This window comes from Nanorana parkeri, unplaced genomic scaffold, assembly GCF_000935625.1.
Source record: "Nanorana parkeri isolate BGI_ZX_2015 unplaced genomic scaffold, ASM93562v1 scaffold20, whole genome shotgun sequence".
Classification (NCBI taxonomy): Eukaryota; Metazoa; Chordata; class Amphibia; order Anura; family Dicroglossidae; genus Nanorana; species Nanorana parkeri.
In genome coordinates, this window is record NW_017306288.1 from 1,844,518 (window position 1) to 1,863,968 (window position 19,451).

The following is a 19,451-nucleotide window of genomic DNA, read 5'->3' on the forward strand; positions in this document are numbered from 1 at the left end:
ATGGGGCTTTTACATGTTTATAAAAATGAGAAGCTTGTACATGTCTTTGAAGACAATTGAGAATTTATAGTGGATGTAATGCTGCATTCTGCAAGTATTGGCAAATCTGTTTTAGACTCCACCTGGAATGGGTGTAAAGCAACGATTTTCCTATTTAAGGTTAATAATGTTTGAGGAATCTCTTCTTTAAAGTGCCAATCATCTAGTTAAAGTATTAAATGAGCAAAGGTGTGGTTCTTACACCATGGAAAAGACTGCTAAGAAAAGAGCCAGGAGACTGTGTGTGTCAAAAGTATAAAAATAAATTGCCAAAAAGGTAATCCGAAGATTTAAAAAAGTCTCAAGTGGCCCTAAAGGATGATGGGGGCGGGCGTATGTAGAGATCTTCGGCCAGGAGAAGAAAAGAGAGACAGGGTAAAGGTGCCCATACACCTTACGATTATCGGGCGATTTTCGTATGCGATCGACTTTTCTGCCGATATATGCGTGCATTGCAGTGTCCGACCGACAGTACTGTACAATCGTACGACTTTTGACAGTCAAGCATGTTTGAAAACTAAAGTCAACGCATGCAGCGTACATCCGCACAAACAGTGGGACACAGAAGACACTGCAGTCAGCGCTGGATCAGAGACCGGCACCAGCGCTGGAGGGACTCCTGAAAACTACAGGAAAGAAGCCAGTACAGTTAAAGCGATGCGAGTAGGAGGTACGCGTGGTAATTTTCATCAGTTGCTGTTCTTTTATGGTTTTAAAAAAAAAAAGATGGGAAGAGTGCAGTAGAAGACAGAAATACTACCGGGCTTTCAGTCTAAATGGGCACTGATCTGGGAAAAGCTTTTTAAAGGAGATCTATGGGGTCAGGGCTTTTCCCTATAGTTCTCCTAAGGGTAACGGGAGGACACAAACTAGCGTCCTTCCGTCACCCAAAGCTCCGTATACCGCGAGCTACAGCTCGCGGTATACTGAGACGCCGGAACGGATCCCGACATTACGGTCTGGATCCACCCAGCTGCTTGAGTGACAGCTGGCTCTGCCTATCTAGAGGCAGAGACAGCATTACCCTCCCCCGTCCGTTCCGCCAGTCAGCGCTGGAGGATCTGACGGGAGGGGGGGGAATCCCTGCAGGGAGCCGTGAGTGACAGTCATGGCTCTCTGCAGGAACAGGATCGAGAAGTGAGCGGGCGACAGTATGTGTTTGCTCACTTCCTGATCTATTGAGCAGATGTGTGACAGTTTCATTCACAGGTCGGCTAGAACTATGAGGCTGAGTGATTTTTCACTCGCCTCATAGTTCTCCTTTTAAAAACGGCCTTGGCTTAACGTACTACTAGATGGATAGATAGATATTTTAGTTTTGGCTAGAATGGGGAGGGCTTAGATCCCCTGTCCTTTTTCTTTTCTTCCTCTCTTCTTCCCTTCCTCTTCTTCATCCTTTTTTTTATTATTTATTATTGCTGCCTATCACTATTAGGGAGATCATCCTCTAATCCTCTATATTTGTCCTGGTGACCATTATCCCTGAAAGTGAAAGAAAATCCCTAATTTGGGGTTGTCCTCCGAATAGGAATTGATGGGAATTGTTCCAATGGGGACATTGGTTCTTGTGACCCAGAAATGTTGCTGTCTTTTGGAGGGATTTCCTTTCACATACTGTGGCTATCGGACAGGAAATGAAGGGAAATCCCCCCCCTCCAAAAGAAGCTGACGGGGTTACAACTCTCCATTTATCCAAAACTAAAACCAAAAGTTTAGGTGTCCGTTCTACTTGAACATAAAGGACTGGTGGTGTACCCAAAGAGGTAGATGGGGATGGACTCACTCTCAGGCTGGTGTTCACTATGAGGATGCCAGATATAGGTCATGACCCCTTCGTCCCAAAGTGCCATCTGAAGTTCCAGACTGTGTAAACGCTGCCCCAGCATCGTACAGACTGTAGAAGGTTTGACCGCATATCCTAAAAAGTTCCCTTATGTTCTGATGGTCCAGAACACTGGAAACATTACACTGACACGACTGATCAAAGCTTAGGAAATGCTGCTCTAATCTGCTCTTTGAGAAACTCAGCCGTGAAGATAACGTGTCGGAAAAGGCATTTAAACTCCAGCCGCCCCACTAAGACTAACAATCCGAGCAGAACTGGAACCGAGGTGAGGATTTCAGTATCAAAGTGCAGGACAAACCAACACCTCATCCCTTGGTAAAGGAGAACTATGGGGTTAAGGCTTTTCCCCATAGTTCTCCTTAGGGTAACGGGAGGACACAAACTAGCATCCTCCCTTCACCCTAAGCTCAGTATACTGCTCGACAATTGTGCCGGGATCCGCCCAGCTGCGTGACTGACAGCTGGCTCTGCCTATCTAGAGGCAGAGCCAGCTGTACCCGCCCCCTCCCCCGTCCGATCCTCCAGTCAGCGCTGGCGGATCGGGTAGGGGGGAATCCAGCCCCTCCCCTGTCATGGCAGAGAGCCATGACCGGGTCGAGAGGTGAGCGAACGCTGGTATGTGTTCGCTCACCTCCCGATCTACTGAGCCGACCTGTGGCAGTCTCATTGTCACAGGTCGGCTAGAACTAGGTGGTGAGTGAAAATCACTCACCTCATAGTTCTCCTTTAATGCTTCATGGCAGCAGGCCATGTTCCTTACCACTTCAGTATGCTTTCTGGGATACCTATTCATTATTTATTCTTCTCTATTCTTTTGTGTGGGATCTCTGCCCAGCACATACTTTTACAATGTGGTACATGTCACGACAGCGTTTTGTATAGTTTTGGGATTTGTGATTATCTAATTCATAAATTGCTTAAAGCACTTGTAATCTACTCTGTTCTGACTTGGTATGTGTACAGATCATTTAGGGAGGTGACTCTCACACCCTGAGAGCAACTTTTACTGTTTTATGTCAAAATTGTTTTCTAATTGTGTTTAATAGTCTCACCTGACATTGCAATCCTCCTTTTTATTGAGTGTAGTGGTGGGAGCAAGCTCTGGCAGTTGGGCTCTTTTGTGTTTTAGGGCCCATTCACACCACATCCAGATCATCTCCAGACCAGATTGTTTGCGGACCCAAAATGCATCCTATTGTATTCCTATGCTATTTGTGGCCTCTGTTCACGCCAGCGCAGTGCGTTCCAGACCTGACCAGAAAAATACTGCTAGTCTTATTTTGTCTGGTCTGGAATGCACTGGAACTGCGGGCAGGGTCACACCATTTTCCGGACCAGATCTGCTCCCAAAAATGGTGTGAACCTGCCTTTTACGTATTCCAAATGTGGGTTACATTACCAGGAACTTCACACAAGAAATAAGTGGGCTTCTGTTGCTGACCTGGAAGTTTAATATCTCGGGTCATTAAAGGAGAACTATGGGGAGAGTGAAATACACTCATCCCCATAGTTGGAGCCGACGTGTGACACTGTAGCTGTCACACGTCGGTTCTATTGATCAACAACTGAGCGATCACAAACCACTGATCATTCGGTTCATGAGCTTCTCACTGCAGAGAGTAGTGACCATCAGTCGCCGTGCCAAGCAAAAGATTCCCCCCTCCCTCTCCATTCCTCCCAACACTCATTGAAGGGACAGAGGGGGGAGGGGGCGGGCACAGCTGACTCTAGAGGGGCAGAGCCAGCTGTCAATCAGGCAGCAGGGTGGATTCCGACAATCTTGTCTGTATCTTCCCCATCTGCAGTGTGGCTCTCGTAAAGTTCCTCCTATGGTCCTCTAGTTTTGAATATTGGGCCACTGACCCGGAACAAGTATGTAGATCTGTAAAGTCCTTACCTATATTGTTCCTGGTCAGATATTCAAAGTATTAGTATAATATTTATCATGACAGCCAGGCAGCTAACATTTTCAGAAGGAAGTGTGTCCTTCGGTGTGGAGCTAAAATAAGAGATACTCACCCGAATCAGACCCTGCTGGCTGCTAGACTGGTCCCTGCAGTCTGGCTCCCCCCTCCGGCAATGGAATGTTCCTTGGCGTCCTCACGTCCAGTACACTGTGTTGCATGTGATGACTCGCTTAGACCATCAGTGACACTGCAGGGACTGGTCTAGCAGGTCCTAGATTTGGGTGAGTATATCGTATTTTAGCTCCCAAAATGAGCACTTAACCCTTGCTTCCCCATGCACTGCAAGGGTTAACATTTCATATGCTCCGTTATTCTTTAAGCTGAACAAATACTTTTTATATCTGATCTCCCTCGCCGAGCTATTGGATCCTGACAGCAGTGGATGTGCCGCTGTCAGAATGCCCAAATCATGACTGCAGCTGGTTGGCTGAGAATTTTCAGGTCCTTTCGATAAGTCAGTTGAAACAACTGGCTTTTGTTAAACGGAGGGTCCTGAAGGGGGTCCCACACTGCTTGAATCTCGGGCCAAGTCAGCAGGACTCGGGCAGTGTATGGCCAGATTAGTGCAAGCTTTAGCGAGCACTGCGTTCAAAATGGAGATTATCCCAAACTATACCCATACCCTTGACCAGGGGTGGGCAAACTTAGTCCCTTCAGCTGTTGTGGAACTAGAAGTCCATTGAGGCATTGCAAGATTCTCACAGGCATGACTGCCAGACAGATGCATCATGGGATTTGTAGTTTCGCCACGGCTGGAGTTTGCCCACCCCTGCCCTTGACTAACTCTCAGTCCCAATTGGGGAAGTTGTCTCCAGTCCAGGATGACTGCAGTCTAGGTGCTGGGGATTTCCCTCATAATGTACAAAGATCGGGACAGTGGCACTATGATAAGCGGAGTTGGGGCGTTGTTCCTTCATCAGTTTCCTGAACTGTACTTTGAGGTCTAGTAACACGCAGATGACACAATGAAATGAAAGTTGCGTTTGTGGACAATGCCGTCTGTATAAAAATTTACTTTCCACATTGCCCGCTAGTGCCGAGTAAATCCGAGCTGCGGAGTAGTTTCCACTTTGAGACGTGCTTCCATCAGACTTGTTTATCATGTTGTAGTCTAAACTATTTACTATATTAAGTCTCTGTAAGTGAGATGTCCTTTGCTGTGCGCACAGAAGGTTGGACCGTGCAAAAACAACTGCGGATATATTTAAACTTGTGTTCTACACTTTCATCCCAAAATAGACCGTGCAGAGTAAAGAAGTGTTTGCGGTTACTACGGACTCCGTTGGGCTGAAGCCATTAAAAGCAAAGTGTTCCCCTCTGTGTAGGGAGCGTACATCGGCTTTACTGTCTCTTTAATACATATTTGTGCTATATGAAGAGTCAGGCTTGGTATGTTAAATGTAAACAGCGGGCTGGTCCAGTGTTTAAATCATGCTTCATCATCATCATCGTGCTACACAGCCGAGTTGTGATCGGTTTGGCTAATATTTTCTCCATTTCTTGAAGTCGCACCCAGTGTCATTGGACTTAAAGCTCAAATCCTGACACCGTGAATTGCTTTTTGGATTAAAGTGACACTAAACTCGGGAGTTAAAACTTAAAAATACATTCAAGTCCCCTTTTAACTATTAACAAAAATGTCTCTTATTTGTGTATCACTCGGCTGTAGATCCTCCAATCATCTCTGAATTGGTGCGGACACTGTCCTTCCTTCTAGAGGGGGGCTACTTTTGTTTCCGATGGTCCTTGTGTGTGTTCTGAAGTAGTCACCGCTCCAAGCTTGCTCCAGTGATGGACTACAATCTTATGTTTTTTGTTTACTAATTTGTATTGAGATTGTAGTCCATCAAGGGAGTGACTTTTTGGAGCTGTGGCTACTTTACAACACACGGAGGGACCATGGGGAACAAAAGTAGCCACCCTCCAGAAGGAAGGACAGTGTCGGCACCAATTCAGAGATGATTTGAGGATCTACAGCCGAGTGATACACAAATAAGATATATATTTTTATTAATAGTTAAGGGACTTTAATGCCTTTTTTAGATTTTAACTCCTGAGTTTAGGGTCACTTTAAGCAATTAGGGTTTAGAACTAGGGATGCCCAGATACCGTCTTTTTGGTTTTCAGTGCTCGCCGATACCGGAAGTCCCATTTTCAAGGAAGCCGGGCAGCGTGTAATGACTCACCACACGGCTTCCTCATTGGCTAGGAAGCTGGCTCCATGTTGTGTGGCCAGCTCAATCGGCTGGGAAGCCGATCTCCCAGGCAATCACTATCGAGCCAGCCATACAACATGGAGCTTGCTTCCTGGGCAATCGGGAAGCCGTGTGGCGAGTAATGGCCTGCCTCTCAGCTTCCTGATTGGCCAGGAAGCCGGCTCCATGCTGATTTGGCTGGGAGGCCGGTCTCCTAGGCAATCATAATCAGCATTACTCGCCACATGGCTTCCTGATTGCCCAGGAAGCTGGCTCCTTGTTCCCTTACAGGAAGTTCCATTATTGGGGAAGGTAACGGAGCATTTAGGCGAGTACGAGTACTTGCCCAAATACTTGATATCGGTGCATCCCTATTTAGAACCTCTGTTAGGTTAGTCTCCTCTCTTCGTGTCGGGACAGGAAGAGATGGGAAATCCATCCAATGTGGACACGCATGGAAAGGGTTAGAACTGTTGACAATATAATGTTTTTGAAATTTTTGTTTTTGCAATCTCTGCCGTACTGTCCCGATGATGGTCACCACTTTATTTTCTGTAGTAATGTCACAGGAAGTAAACTCCCATATGTAGTTGCAACAGAATTTTAAAAAAATTGGGGCCATATTTTATTGCCAAGTTACATTTTTCTATTCCAGTATAGAATTTGTAGAACTGTAGATTGGGGGTCGGTGGGCATGATGAAGAGCTTGCTATAAATGAATTGGCATGATGGAACAAGCCACATTCACAGACTATTCCTTGTCTCGGGCTTTGCCCCTACTGTGGTCACATGCCTTCTATGACTGCGTGGGTCAGCGAATGTTTATGGCGTTACCGCGCCAACTGGTTTCACAGCGTGATCGAAGTCTGGAACAAACCAATACAAATGAACTCTTTAGTTTGTTTCATTTGGAAATGTGATTTAGTGACCAGAAGAGGTGTGGGACTGCTGTAGGTTGACTTTGCAAAGCAAATTGAAGCATGGATGTTTAGTGGAGTATGAGCTGTCACCACTAAGGGGGGTGTGACGGGTTCAGTATGTGTGGTGGTCTACAGAGTATTTATGACTGTAAAATCTGCCTGTGTAGCAGTTACCCCGATGTGTCCCAATGAGCTATTTTACCCGGATTGTTTTGTATAGCAGCGGCTTAGTCAAGCCTCAGTTTGTGAAGACCAACTCAATTCCCAGTTGGCTCCGTTGCTGGCAAGTTGAATCCAACGTTGGCTTGTTCCTGGTGGATTTTGGGATGATGGCTCCAGAACGCCGAGATTTCTTAGTTACCATAGTCATTTCTCTGCCAGATGGTAGTTTGCTCCACAGATGGGTTTTCTCTAATGTACAGTGAAGAATCATCCTATGACTATAATGCCATTTTGTGGCCATATAGTAAGACAAAGGCACAGACTACCATGGAACAGTCCTTCTAGTGAGTTCTTTGGGACATGTGAGAAGCTGACAATGCGATTCATCCCCCAGTACAGAATGACTTGCTAAAGGGTTAAATCCCACCCAGAGGTAGTCTGAAAGCCCTGCACAGTCTAGCCTTTAAAAATTAATTTCTTGCAGCCAAAGGGGTGTTTTTTCATTTATAAATGTTAGAAGCAGTTTAAATACAATTTTATAAGTGGTGTCTAAATATAATATGTTTTTTGTTTTCTCTCTCTCTCTCTCTCTCTCTCTACTTTTAGAATCAAGATTGTGGCGTGCAGTAGACCCAAAGTGAAGCAACATGGACTGGCTGTGACAATACGCCTTGTGGGCAGGCAGCTAGGATGACTTCGTGCAGAGCTGGCTTCCACAGGGATCAACTGAAACTCTACTTACCTTCTCAGCACGTCAAACGGTAAGCGGTCCCTCGTTTTTGTGTCCTGGTTTTTGTTGGTGGTTTAGTTTTACATCTTGTACGGAGGATTGGGTGAAGGGGTGGGGGCCTAATGGCTGTGCTGCTGCATGGGGGCTTTGAAGGGAGGGACATAATATTTGTGCTGCTGCATGGGTGCCTTGAAGGGAGGGACATAATGCTTGTGCTGCTGCATGTGTGCCCTAAACTTACTGTAGTTACTAGGGATGGACCGATTCCCATACTAGTATCCAGTGCCGATACAAGGTATTTGGGCGAGTAATCTTACTTGCCCAAATGTTCCGATACTTACCAAAGACCCCCCCGATCCCGGAACTTCCGGTCAGAGGGAGATTTCTAATCATTACATTATCATTACCTTCCGCCCCGGCTTCCTGATTAGCCGGGAAGCCCGGCTCCATGCTGTTTGACCGGCTCTATGCTGATTGCCTGGGAAGCTGGCTCAATGCTAGCTGAAGTACCGGTATTTGTGCTCCGCATCGGCGAGTACCGAAAGATAAATATCATTACTCGATACTGAAAAAAACGGTATTGGTGCATCCCTAGTAGATACCCTATGAGCTCCTTTAAAGCCACCCTATTCTATGTTGGTTTAAAGCTTTATATACAGTCTTGCTGGAGCCCCAAAAAATATTATTTACTCTATTGGTGATATGATGAGACATTTGCTCAGGTGATCTCTGCTCCTGGGGAGAATCAGAGTTTAGATTCATGTACTCCTTTTAGTAGTGATCACATGACTACCTATTAATTTCGTCACATGACAAAAAGATGGAGCCCAAAAAACCTTTTCCAGAAAAAGGTTCGCATGTCAGCTTTATTTGTGTGGTGATGTTTTTGTTTTGTTTCTTAATTATATCTAGCACAGCAAGATTTACCATTTGGTTGGAGATGGATCACTTCTCGTAAACTTGTCCTTTGACTTCCCCAATCCCTCGGGTGCAGCCGACCATGATAAATAATGTGTGGCTTCTTGTTCCGGCGATCAGCCTTTTTAGCAACTTGTCTCTGCCGGCTTCTCTTCTTGGTTTGCCGCATCCCCATTTATTCCTATGGGTGAGCTGTGTTCCAGCTGTCCAGTGGAATACGGCTTATGCATTGGAATAAATAGGACTGTGCTGCATGGGGACCTGTCCTTTTCAAAAGAGCTTGCGTAATGTTCAAACTGGCTCTGTACGGGACATCCAACACCCCACACCTGATTTTGAGCACATGTAACGTCCTCCCATGTAAAATTTCCAAAACGCCTTCCTCAGAAGGAGGAACACAAAACACTTGGTGTAGTATGCTCTTTGACTAGGGGTAGCCAAACTCTGGCCCTCCAGCTGTGGTGCAACTACAAATCCCATGAGGCATTGCAAGATTCTCACAGCCACGACTCCCGGAGAGAGATGCATCTTGGGATTTGTAGTTTCACCACAACTGGAGGGCCGGAGTTTGGTTACCCGTGCTCTTGACCAATCTTGTTTTGGGGGAGTTAAACATGTCTTTTTGCCAGCCTTGCCTGCTGTCCTTTTGAAAATGTTAATTGTCTGGCCTGTTCATCAGAACTTTGGGTCAACTTATTGTGAATAAGAATGCAAGTCAGGGGTTCTGACTTCACTCGCTACATTTTGGCTTGGGTCAGGGACTCCAACATTGGAAGCCAGAGACAGCCAGGCTAATAGTAGTTTCAGAAGGATGTCCACAATGGCCATCCTGTATTCCTCCAAAAGAAGGTTTCCTTGAATAGCGAAAGGGGATTGGTCAATTCATCTTTGACCAATGTGCATACTACTTCTAGGGTCAGTGACTCAACATATTGAGTATTTTATAACAGGGATGGGGTCATTCTGCTTTGGTTTTCTCATGAATGATTTCTCTAAATTGACCCAGGTGGGGGAAAGGAACGCTACTTTTGTTCTACATTGTATTTGCAGTTAAGGCCCAACTCCAGCATGTACAACTATGGACAATCTCATCTTTGATTTGATCATAGGTCATCTGATTTACATCATCTCATCTCTTGCCCCTTTTTTATTTCCCTTACAGGGCTTCTGGAATGCCTCTAAAGCCATATCACAAGCTACAGAAAAAAGAAGGCACTGTTCTCGACCTACGGTCAAATAAAGGCATGCATCTAAACAACCAAAGCTCAGCTAAGGAAGAACAGTGTAATGGCGCAACCAAGAAATGTTTACCCTCTAGTGATAATCAACCCCGCAAACCGCTGGGAACAATATCTCAGAACACCATGTGCAATAACGCAGCAATGAGCGCGTCGAATGGCTTTGAAGCACGTTCAAAGAAAGTTCCAAATGCAACCATTCACCAAGATGATGATGACGACGAAGGGTGCCATTCGGACAGCTGTACACTTATTAAGCCTGGGAATACCAAGGAAAAGATCGCCTTCTTTGCATTGCATCACTACAGGAGCAACTCAATGAAGATCAAAAGCACTGGGGATGGGAGCGGAAGAGCTGCTAAACGGCGAAAGAAATCTGTGGACTTAAAACGTTTAAAGAACCATCCGGAGAAGGTGCACGAGGTGCAAAAAATGTGCCTCTTTTCCGAATCTTTCTCGAGTGGAGTTGAAAACTGCTCTATTAATTATGTCACTGATAATGATGGAATTCTTCCCACTCGCCCTCTTTCTGTGATCGAGATGGTAGCTTTTCTCGAGGATAGGGCGAGCGCGTTACTCTCAGACTGTGCAAAGCCTTTCAGCAACTCTCCTCCTTCAAAGTGTGTTGGACCTTCAAAATGTGGCCACCCAAGTGTTTCCTTGATGGCACTTGAAGCCAGTGAAGCCCCTTCTGATAAAGAACAATCTGAGAACTCAGAACAGGAATCTGTGTGTGTCTTGGAAATGGTTGCTAAACTGGAATCCGAATGCTTAAGGCGCCAGAATGAGCGCGAGTCAGGAGGACTTTCAAGAAGCAACAGCTTAAGGAGGCACGTCGGACGAATGTTGCTTGCCAGTGGCTTGCAACAAGATGCCAACCATCCAACCAAGCCTTCCACTGATCTTGACCGTGATAAAGAACTGGCTGCTTCTGCCATGGAGAACAACATTCTGCAAAATAAGGAAGACCTTCGCTCTGTGAAATCATGGGAAACCCATCCTACAACTAAACACCAAGATCTGGAGTCTAGGCCGCCTGTAGAAGATTGTTTTGTGGCCAGTGTAGGCTTGGAGCTGGTCAAGGAGACTTATCTAAAATTGGGATGTAAGGGTGATATTGCAGTAACTGTGGATCCTTGTAAATTTTCCATTTCAGTCTGTATAAAAGCTGTTGAATGTGTCCCCGATTCGTTTGAGAGTCCGACTTTAGATGACCGAGCAGCTGATAAAGTGGAGACCTCTCCTGACTCCGCCTCTGTTAAGGCTGCCAGTGTATTAATGACCACATCGTCACGACATGAAGTAGGACACGCGGAGGACAAAGCTTTAACCGGAGACACTCCTCCAGGAAAAATCTTTTTTCAGAACGATCAAAATTGTTCGAAACGTGCACTTGGACAGTTCAGCCCCGATGTAAAGATTGGGGCTGAGAACCTGGAGACAAAGACATTTGACAATACTCTGTGTTTGCAGAATAGCTCGATGATTGCACAATATTCACTCTCTATATCTTCACTTGGAAATGTAACTCAGGTACTCGATTCCTGCTCCATTAAGAGGCAGGCGTCTCATGATTTCCTGGAGACCAGGTTCAAAATTCAGCAACTCTTGGAGCCCCAGCAGTACATGGCATTTCTGCCCCACCACATCCTAGTGAAGATCTTTCGTTATCTTCCCACCCGAACCTTGGCAGCCCTAAAATGTACCTTTTGCTACTTTAAATTCATCATCGAACATTACGACATTCGGCCGTGCGACTCGCTGTGGGTGCGGGACCCTCGCTATAAAGACGACCCTTGCAAACAGTGTAAGAAAAAGTACGCCAAAGGCGACGTCTCTCTCTGCCTTTGGCACCCCAAACCTTACTGCCAAGCCTTGCCATACGGCCCCGGTTTTTGGATGTGCTGCCACATGTCTCAAAAAGATAGTCGGGGCTGTAAGGTGGGGCTTCACGACAATCGTTGGGTGCCTGCTTTCCACAGCCTTAATCGAACAGTCTGCAAGAAGTCCGAGTCTGAATTGGAGGAGGATTAAAATGGTATCGGTCTTGTCGAGGAGGACCTTCGTACCCTGTGCTGTTTACATTGTACATATTCATGGGGATATGAAACCGCACATACTTTGACACAAGAGCCTTTACTTTTTTTTTTTTTTTTATTTCTTCAACTGGATAGTTAGCCCTTTTATGTAAATAACTAATGGGTGTACATAAAAAGATCTATTGCTAACTGACGCAACTTAGTCTTTACAATGCAGTCCTGGAAGTTTTGTGGCTACAGGTGGGTGTGTTTGCGTGAGTGTGTGTGTATTTGGGGTATTTCCCCCCCCATTTAAGTGTCTTGTTAAGTCTGTATATCCTGTGTGTGTGGGTTTTTTTCCGTGTTTGTTTTTTTCCAAGAAAATATACAGGGCTTGAAGCATTAAAAGCGTTTATTATATGGTTTAACTGGACGGCAGCATAATCCGATCGGCACAAGTGTCTGGAATACTGTGACAAGTGAATATATGAGGTGATCTATTGTATAGTGGCTGACTGTGCAAGGAGGAAAATTGTCTTTACTTCAATAAAAATTGTGCATCCTGAATCTCACTGATTGGTATGGATTTGACATTTTTGTCAATTGTGTGTTCAAATTCTTTTTTTTTTTTTATTCATTTGCTTTGCACTTTTATTTTTGTACCAAACACAAATCATTGTATTGTAGGAGTGTGCAGGTTTAATTTCCTGCTCTGGAATGTATTCAGTAATATAGATGTACACTTTATGAAAAACATTAAAGCCATTTTAATGGCAGAATTGTGAAAACGTAAGTACATTCGCAGCCTTGTGTAATTCAGGAACGCCATTTGGTATTTGTGATCCAATTGCTCTTCACGCCAAGTTAATTGGAAAGCTCAGTCCCTCCTGTCCTTATGCCGCAAGTTCTGTGTCAGTTTGTTGTCTACACTTAATAGCTGATCATGTGTTGCCTGTCCATCTGTCGTGCCGCCTTCACTAATGGATCGGCAGCATTACTATAGCTAGAAAGATTCACCACACCAGTTTGGAGATGGTGGAGGTTGCCTGGGCGAGGGCTCAAGTTTTATATTGGTTGCATTTAAAAAGGTCTTGACTTTGATTTTGGTCCTCCTGTAATCTCTCGTCCAGCAACACTGGAAAGCCAAACCTAAGAAAATGCGAACAGTAGGAGTGAGCAGAGCGGTGACCTTCTCAGTGTGCGTCAGTCCCTTTATTGTCCAGTCAGCAGATTGGACTGCACAGGATATCGGCAAGTAAAGCCATTCGATGTATGTAGCTATGGAAAAAGAAGTGTTAAGAATGCGTGTTTGTTGCTCCTAGAATTATTGGTCTTGCCTTGAATTTCTCGAAATTGCACTTGGGATTCGTCGGGATCACACTTGTGCGGTGCATTATATGTTATGTCACGTGTTAACGTGTGGTGTGTTAGGGCAGTTCATCTGTTTTGAATTGGGCCAAGCTGCGCAAGACTTTTTATGGAATGCAATGCTCGGTAGCATTATCGTGCTTTGCAACACAGGAGCGTTGTCTTAGTACGCTGCCATTCATTTAGAATGGCACCCCAATGCACTAACACATGGTGCAACGCAGTACACATAAATGCAAGAGGTGATCCCTCTCTAACTAATAGAGAAACTAAACCTAACTGGAGTTGGATTTTAGTAGTTTTGAGTAGTTTACAGCACCAGGTCTCTTATTCATACGGTTTGATTTCCCCCCCCAAAAAAAAAATAACAGGGTTATTCACAAAAGGGTGAAGAGTTTGGGGAAGGCAGGAGAATTGAGCAATCTAGGACCACATAGCTGAACTGGAAGTGAGCTGAATTGGAGAATCTTTCCAAATCATCTATGTTGTCCTAGATTGTTCACTTCTCCTGCCTTCTCCAAACTCTTCACCCTTTTGTAAAAAAACCCTGTAAGTGTGTTGTGTTAAAGCAGAACTCCAGGCAAACACAGATGAAATGCATACAAGAGAGCTGTTAACCTGCAAAAGGATTTGTATTTCTATCTTTGCAGTCCTAGATGTGCTCAGTTCTGCCCTGCCCCGCCCCACAGCTCTGAGAGACCTGTTATTTATTTGCTGATAACATTACAGGTCTGCTCCCCACTCTTGACTGGACAGTGGAAGAAGAAGCAGCACACTGTGATCACCCCTCTGTCACTCTGCCCTCTCCTTCCCTAGGCAGGATTCTTGCACTGCAGCACAACTGATTGGCTCCTCCTCCTGCTGCAATCTCCCCCAGTTTGAGCTCTGCTGTACATTGCAAGTGGTTGATACCAAGCTGGATAATTACACTGCTATTTAGTGGGGGGAGGGGGTGAGGAGGGAGACAGACGAAGAGAGGTTAATGAATACAGGGCTGTGTTTAATCTGTTTCTTTTTATAGCTGCCTATTGTTCAGTTTGATGCTAGTGACAGATTGCATGTCGTTTAAATTTCTGCCCTTGGTGCCACTGTAACTCTACATCTCAAGCACTTCCCTGCACTCTGTACGATGTAGTGGAGATGAACAGATTTTAGTGGATTTTTACCTGCCATTGAACTTCATAGTGACTAGTTGAAATGGATGATGTGTTGTTGATATCATTTCCCTTAGGATAATATCCTGTGTGTTCTGTCAGACGTGCTTTAAAGCTGAAGTTCAATTTGCTTATATTTTGCCTTCCTTGGTTTCTCCCCTCTGGTCATTAATATGCTAATGAAGATTTTAAATAAAACCGTTCTGTTTTCATCAGATATCTTATTTAGCTCCGGTGCCATCATCACTGGATCTCTGGGTATTGCATTCAGATCATGGCTGCTGTGAGGGTCTGCACGTAGCTCCCCAAAGACTGCCCTAGATAAAGGCCACATGTGACACTGAACCTCCAATGAAAGTCTGGCTGGGGAGCTCAGGGTACTGTTAAATACTTGTAACAAAACTGGTTATTTGTCTGTCTCATTAGTTAGATTATTTTTTTGTGTGCAATGTTCCAGTTGCATTCACCACCACTTCCTGTTTAGCTGACACAACAGGAAGAAAATCTACATAGACACAATATCAAAACCCTGACTACAATGTTACGTCAATGTCCTTTCATGTTATGTTTCCTTGTCAGGGATTTGTCTTTAATTTTTCACTTTGAAAGGTGTGAGGAGCACTCATTCAGTGGGATGTGGATGTTGAACACTTCTCCACTTCCTCAAAAAAAAAAAAAAAAATCTGAGGTTTAACAGTTCAACAGGTTTTTTGGTAATGACTTGTGGGTTTAAACAAACAAACAAAAAAATATACCCCCTTATATAAATTTCATTTGGTTGTCCTGTACCCAAGCAGTGGGGCTTATAGTGGACCTTTACCCTCCCCCCTTTCACTTTAAAAAAAAAAAAAAAAATCACATCAGCATGTAGCTCTGCTGCTGATATGAAACCATCTTACATTCATTAATTATATTTTTATTTTCATTGCAATTTTGTTTTTCCATCTTGGGCATTAGTGATGTAATGTGGGTTGTATTGCATCCTGGGGAAGGTTAAATTAGCAGAGCATTGCTGAGAAATCTCTGGAGATCTCCCAAGGTAAAGACCTTTTCCTCCCCAGAGATGACGTGGATGGTCACATGTGCTAGAGGTCCAGGAAGTAAAGAGAGATGAATTCATCTGCCCTTTAGTAAAAATGGCCACTGTAAGAAGAATGAGAAGAAAAACAAGGTGTGCGCAAAATAAAAAGCCGACAGTTATCTAGAAGTATCTCTTGGAAGATGTAGTTGTCAAATATATGAGTAAAGTTCCTCTTTAAGATTCTGCTTGAGGAGTGAGGTTTCTCCATCATCTGAAGTGGGCTTCATAGCAACTTCACTCCAGAATCTGTCACATTCTAAACACCATCTTAAGTCCTAATAAAGGGGGTAATGTACAATCTCCTGAAACATGGTCTTTATTACAATTCATGTTTTGTAATATAGAAACATTGGTGTCTTACCCTTGTCTTTCTTGCAGCCTTTAAGGTTTTCATTGTGGTGTCCCTATGGGAGATATTTCCATCATATCTTGTTGTGGTATCTGCTCCTGAGCCAGGGCATGAGTGGGAAATCTTGAGATGTTCTAACCTATCACTATTCCTATTTTTTTTTCATCTCCCTGAGTGTACCACCTATCAAATAGAAAGTCATGAGGATGAGTGTTCATACAGATCTAAAACTTGGAGAAAAAGGGGGGGGGGGAAAGGGTGTAGCTGGACTTTGAAATTAAATATCAAGATCAGAAAATGTGGAGGGGCAGTAAAAGTATTGTGTACAATACCTGATACTTGCATCCTGCCTAGGCAACTGACATATATTAAATGCAAGCATTCTACTCATTGACCTGTGCTGCCACTTAACACTGCTTTTCATTTGTAGAGTGGGGAAGGGTTCAAACTTGGCTCTAGAGCAGGGGTGGACAAACTAGCTGTTGTGGCACTACAAATCCCATAAGACATTGCAAGACTCACAGGCATGACTCCTAGAGACATATGCATGGTGGGATGCGTAGTGTCACCACAGCTGGAGGGGCTGGAGTTTACCCGCTCCGTGATCTAGTGTCGGTTGGCCTTTCCAGCTTGTGGTGTTCAGTCGCCCCTCCTTCCCATTATGCATGTACCTAGGCCAGTACCCCTACATCATCTACATCGGAAGCCTGATCTAAAGGAGTACAGGTATCTGAGTAAAAGTGCATTGCCACTGCTGTCCATGAATACTGGGGAGGCCATCTCCACATCATCGGTTTCAGTGCTGTAACAGTAGCATGTATGTTTGTAAAGAGCAGATGTAAGTGCCTACACCTAAATAAAGCTGAAGGCTGGGCTCAACAAATGCTGACAAATACAGAGTCATTTGTGTTCTTGGAGTGTTTTGTGTATTTCTTCCAGATCTGTGCGATGATCCAGCATGAACTATCCTGTGTCGTAGTTTCCTAATAAAAGATGACTGGTCTTGTATCTGCCCCTTCCTGACATTTTCTGCAGGCACCATGTAATGGGTGGTCTCTGCTGGCCCCTCCCACAGCTCTGCTTAGACTATGTACAGTACAGTGATGATGTCACTGCTACTTTTACAAAAATATGTTTCCAAAGGAATATTGTGACCTTAAAAGGAGAACTATGAGGTGAGTGCTTTTCACTCACCTCATAGTTCTAGCCGACCTGTGACAATGAGACTGTCACAGGTCGGCTCAGTATAGGGAGGTGAGCGAACACATACCTCTCGATCCTGGCACGGCTCTCTGCCGTGGCAGGGGAGGTGCTGGATTCCCCCCTCCCTGATCCTCCAGCGCTGGCTGGCAGATCGGGAGGGGGCGGGTACAGCTGGCTCTGCCTCTAGATAGGCACTCACGCAACTGGGCGGATCCAGACATAATTGTCAGGATCCGCTTCAGCGTCTCAGTATACCGTGAGCAGTAGCTTGCAGTATACTGAGCTTAGGGTGACGGGAGGACGCTAGTTTGTGTCCTCCCGTTACCCTAAGGAGAACTATGGGGAAAAGCCTTAACCCCATAGTTCTCCTTTTAAGGAACATACAGTGGCACCTCGGTTCACAAACTTAATTCGTTCCACGATTCTGGTCACGAACTGAATCAAACTGATCAGACCGCAATCTCAACTAGAGGAAGCCACGACCAAGTGTCAGAGCGGGGAAGATGGCTACGATTGTGTTCATCACCAGATGCAGAGTTTACAAACGTAAACAAAATTTTGCTGAACTTCCTGTTCACGAACCAAGGGACCACTGCATTTCAATTAAGATTATGTGTCAGGGCTTCAGCTTTCACTAAAACAGGATTCTTTAACTATAAAGCAACCTCAACACAGAAATTGACATTTAGCCCATTCCCACCACCAGTGATGCAGCAATGGACATTGTATGTTGCTATTTATTTTGAATGACGCCCCCAAAAATGTATGATGTGCTCCAAAAAATGCAACAGGCACTTACAACCCATTCCCTTTGAAACTTGTGCACTGTGTGAAGTGAGGCGATAGGAGATAACGCAAAGCTACTTCAGAACAACAAATACAAATCTTAAAGGTGCCCCACCAATGTCTGTGTGATACTTCAGCTTCTCCTCCACAGGTCCGCTCTAGGTGACACAGTAATTGGATCGGAAACAAATGGAACATAAGGATTCATGTGATGGGATACACAAGAACGGGAAACACCATCCGGAAAGAGGCAGAAGTATCTGAAAACCAACATCGAGGAGGGAGCGGACACCAGAGACTGGGCAAGAAAAAAAGATGAATAATTACCTCACCATTGGACAAGTCCTCACATAGACCCGTGTGTCAAGTCGACTTTTAGGAAATGTACACAATGAGCACTTGTGACCTGAACAGGGAGTAAAGGGGATATACACACACATTACAGAGACTGTCTAGTACAGGGGCACCCACAATTTTTCGCCTGGAGATCTACTTTTCAAATGACAAGCTCAATGAGATCTACCAATTAAAAAACACCTGTGTTCAGGGGGAGGGAGGGGGCGTGGCGGTGCATTGAAGTCGATCGCCTGCACCCAGAACACAGGCACATTAGTGCCTGTGTTCCGGTCCTGTGCAATCTGCAAAAATGCGGCAATCACAATTTTTGCAGATCGGACTGGACTGGAACGCAGGCACTAATGTACCTGCGTTCCAGGTGCGGACGATCACTGCGGCTGGGGGGTGTGGCTGCGGTACCATTGACCTCAAAGCAAAGCTGACAACACAAGGGGCCCCCGGGAAATATGAAATTATGGGGCCCCTTGTGCTCCGCCCATATACAAGCTCCTCCCACCCACACATCCCACCTGCATATACAGTACATTCTTGTATTACAGAAATTATTTCTACAAAATAGCAGGTCTATTCACTAAAAGGTAGATTGCAGGGGAATTGGTAGTAGAATTACAAAATCTAGACCAATATAGGCAATTTGGAAAGGGAGCTAAAATGGTAGAATTTATTTGCCGTCTCTCTTCTCTCACTTTCTCTGCTGTCTCCTGTCTGTCTTTTGTTACCTCCACTGCAACAGCTTCCCAGGTCTCCTCTCGTGCACCGGCATCCTGTCCTCCCGCGGTGCTTGAGTGGCCGATGTTGCACATGGGGAGAGGTGTCCCCGCCCCTTCCCATCTGCGGCGTCTGACACATTCAGCCGCACAAGCATCGCGGGAGGACAGGACACAGATCAGTGAGCTGATTGCAATCGACCTAATGGGTCTAGCACAAGGATAAAAATAAATACTTTATTTCCCAGTTAAACAAGCAGAGGCATTATCTAGGACGACCAATATCATATTGCGGTGTCAGCACAAAAGCCGGTGTGAAGATGACCTACCATCATGTATATAGCACCTACAAGCCAAGTGTGTGTATCACAGGAGAGCTAGTAATGGCTCCTCTCCACTCCTCTCTCTAGGCT

General features: G+C 45.0%; 1 protein-coding gene and 1 long non-coding RNA gene across 2 annotated transcripts in view; both read left to right on the plus strand.

The window, feature by feature from the left end:
* Nucleotides 1–12,803, plus strand: part of FBXO34 (F-box protein 34) — a 35,598-nt gene extending 22,795 nt beyond the window's left edge. Inside the window, exons 2-3 of the mRNA XM_018562708.1 lie at nucleotides 7,736–7,890; nucleotides 9,940–12,803. Coding sequence (XP_018418210.1) covers nucleotides 7,820–7,890; nucleotides 9,940–12,049 — 2,181 coding nt within the window. The 5' untranslated portion in view covers nucleotides 7,736–7,819 and the 3' untranslated portion in view covers nucleotides 12,050–12,803. The remainder of the gene's footprint in view (nucleotides 1–7,735; nucleotides 7,891–9,939) is intronic.
* LOC108792037 lies at nucleotides 3,661–17,731 on the plus strand. The gene is made up of 3 exons (XR_001941535.1): nucleotides 3,661–3,671; nucleotides 5,156–5,159; nucleotides 17,661–17,731. It is a non-coding gene; the product is annotated as an uncharacterized LOC108792037 (long non-coding RNA).
* Nucleotides 17,732–19,451: the final 1,720 nt, after the last annotated feature.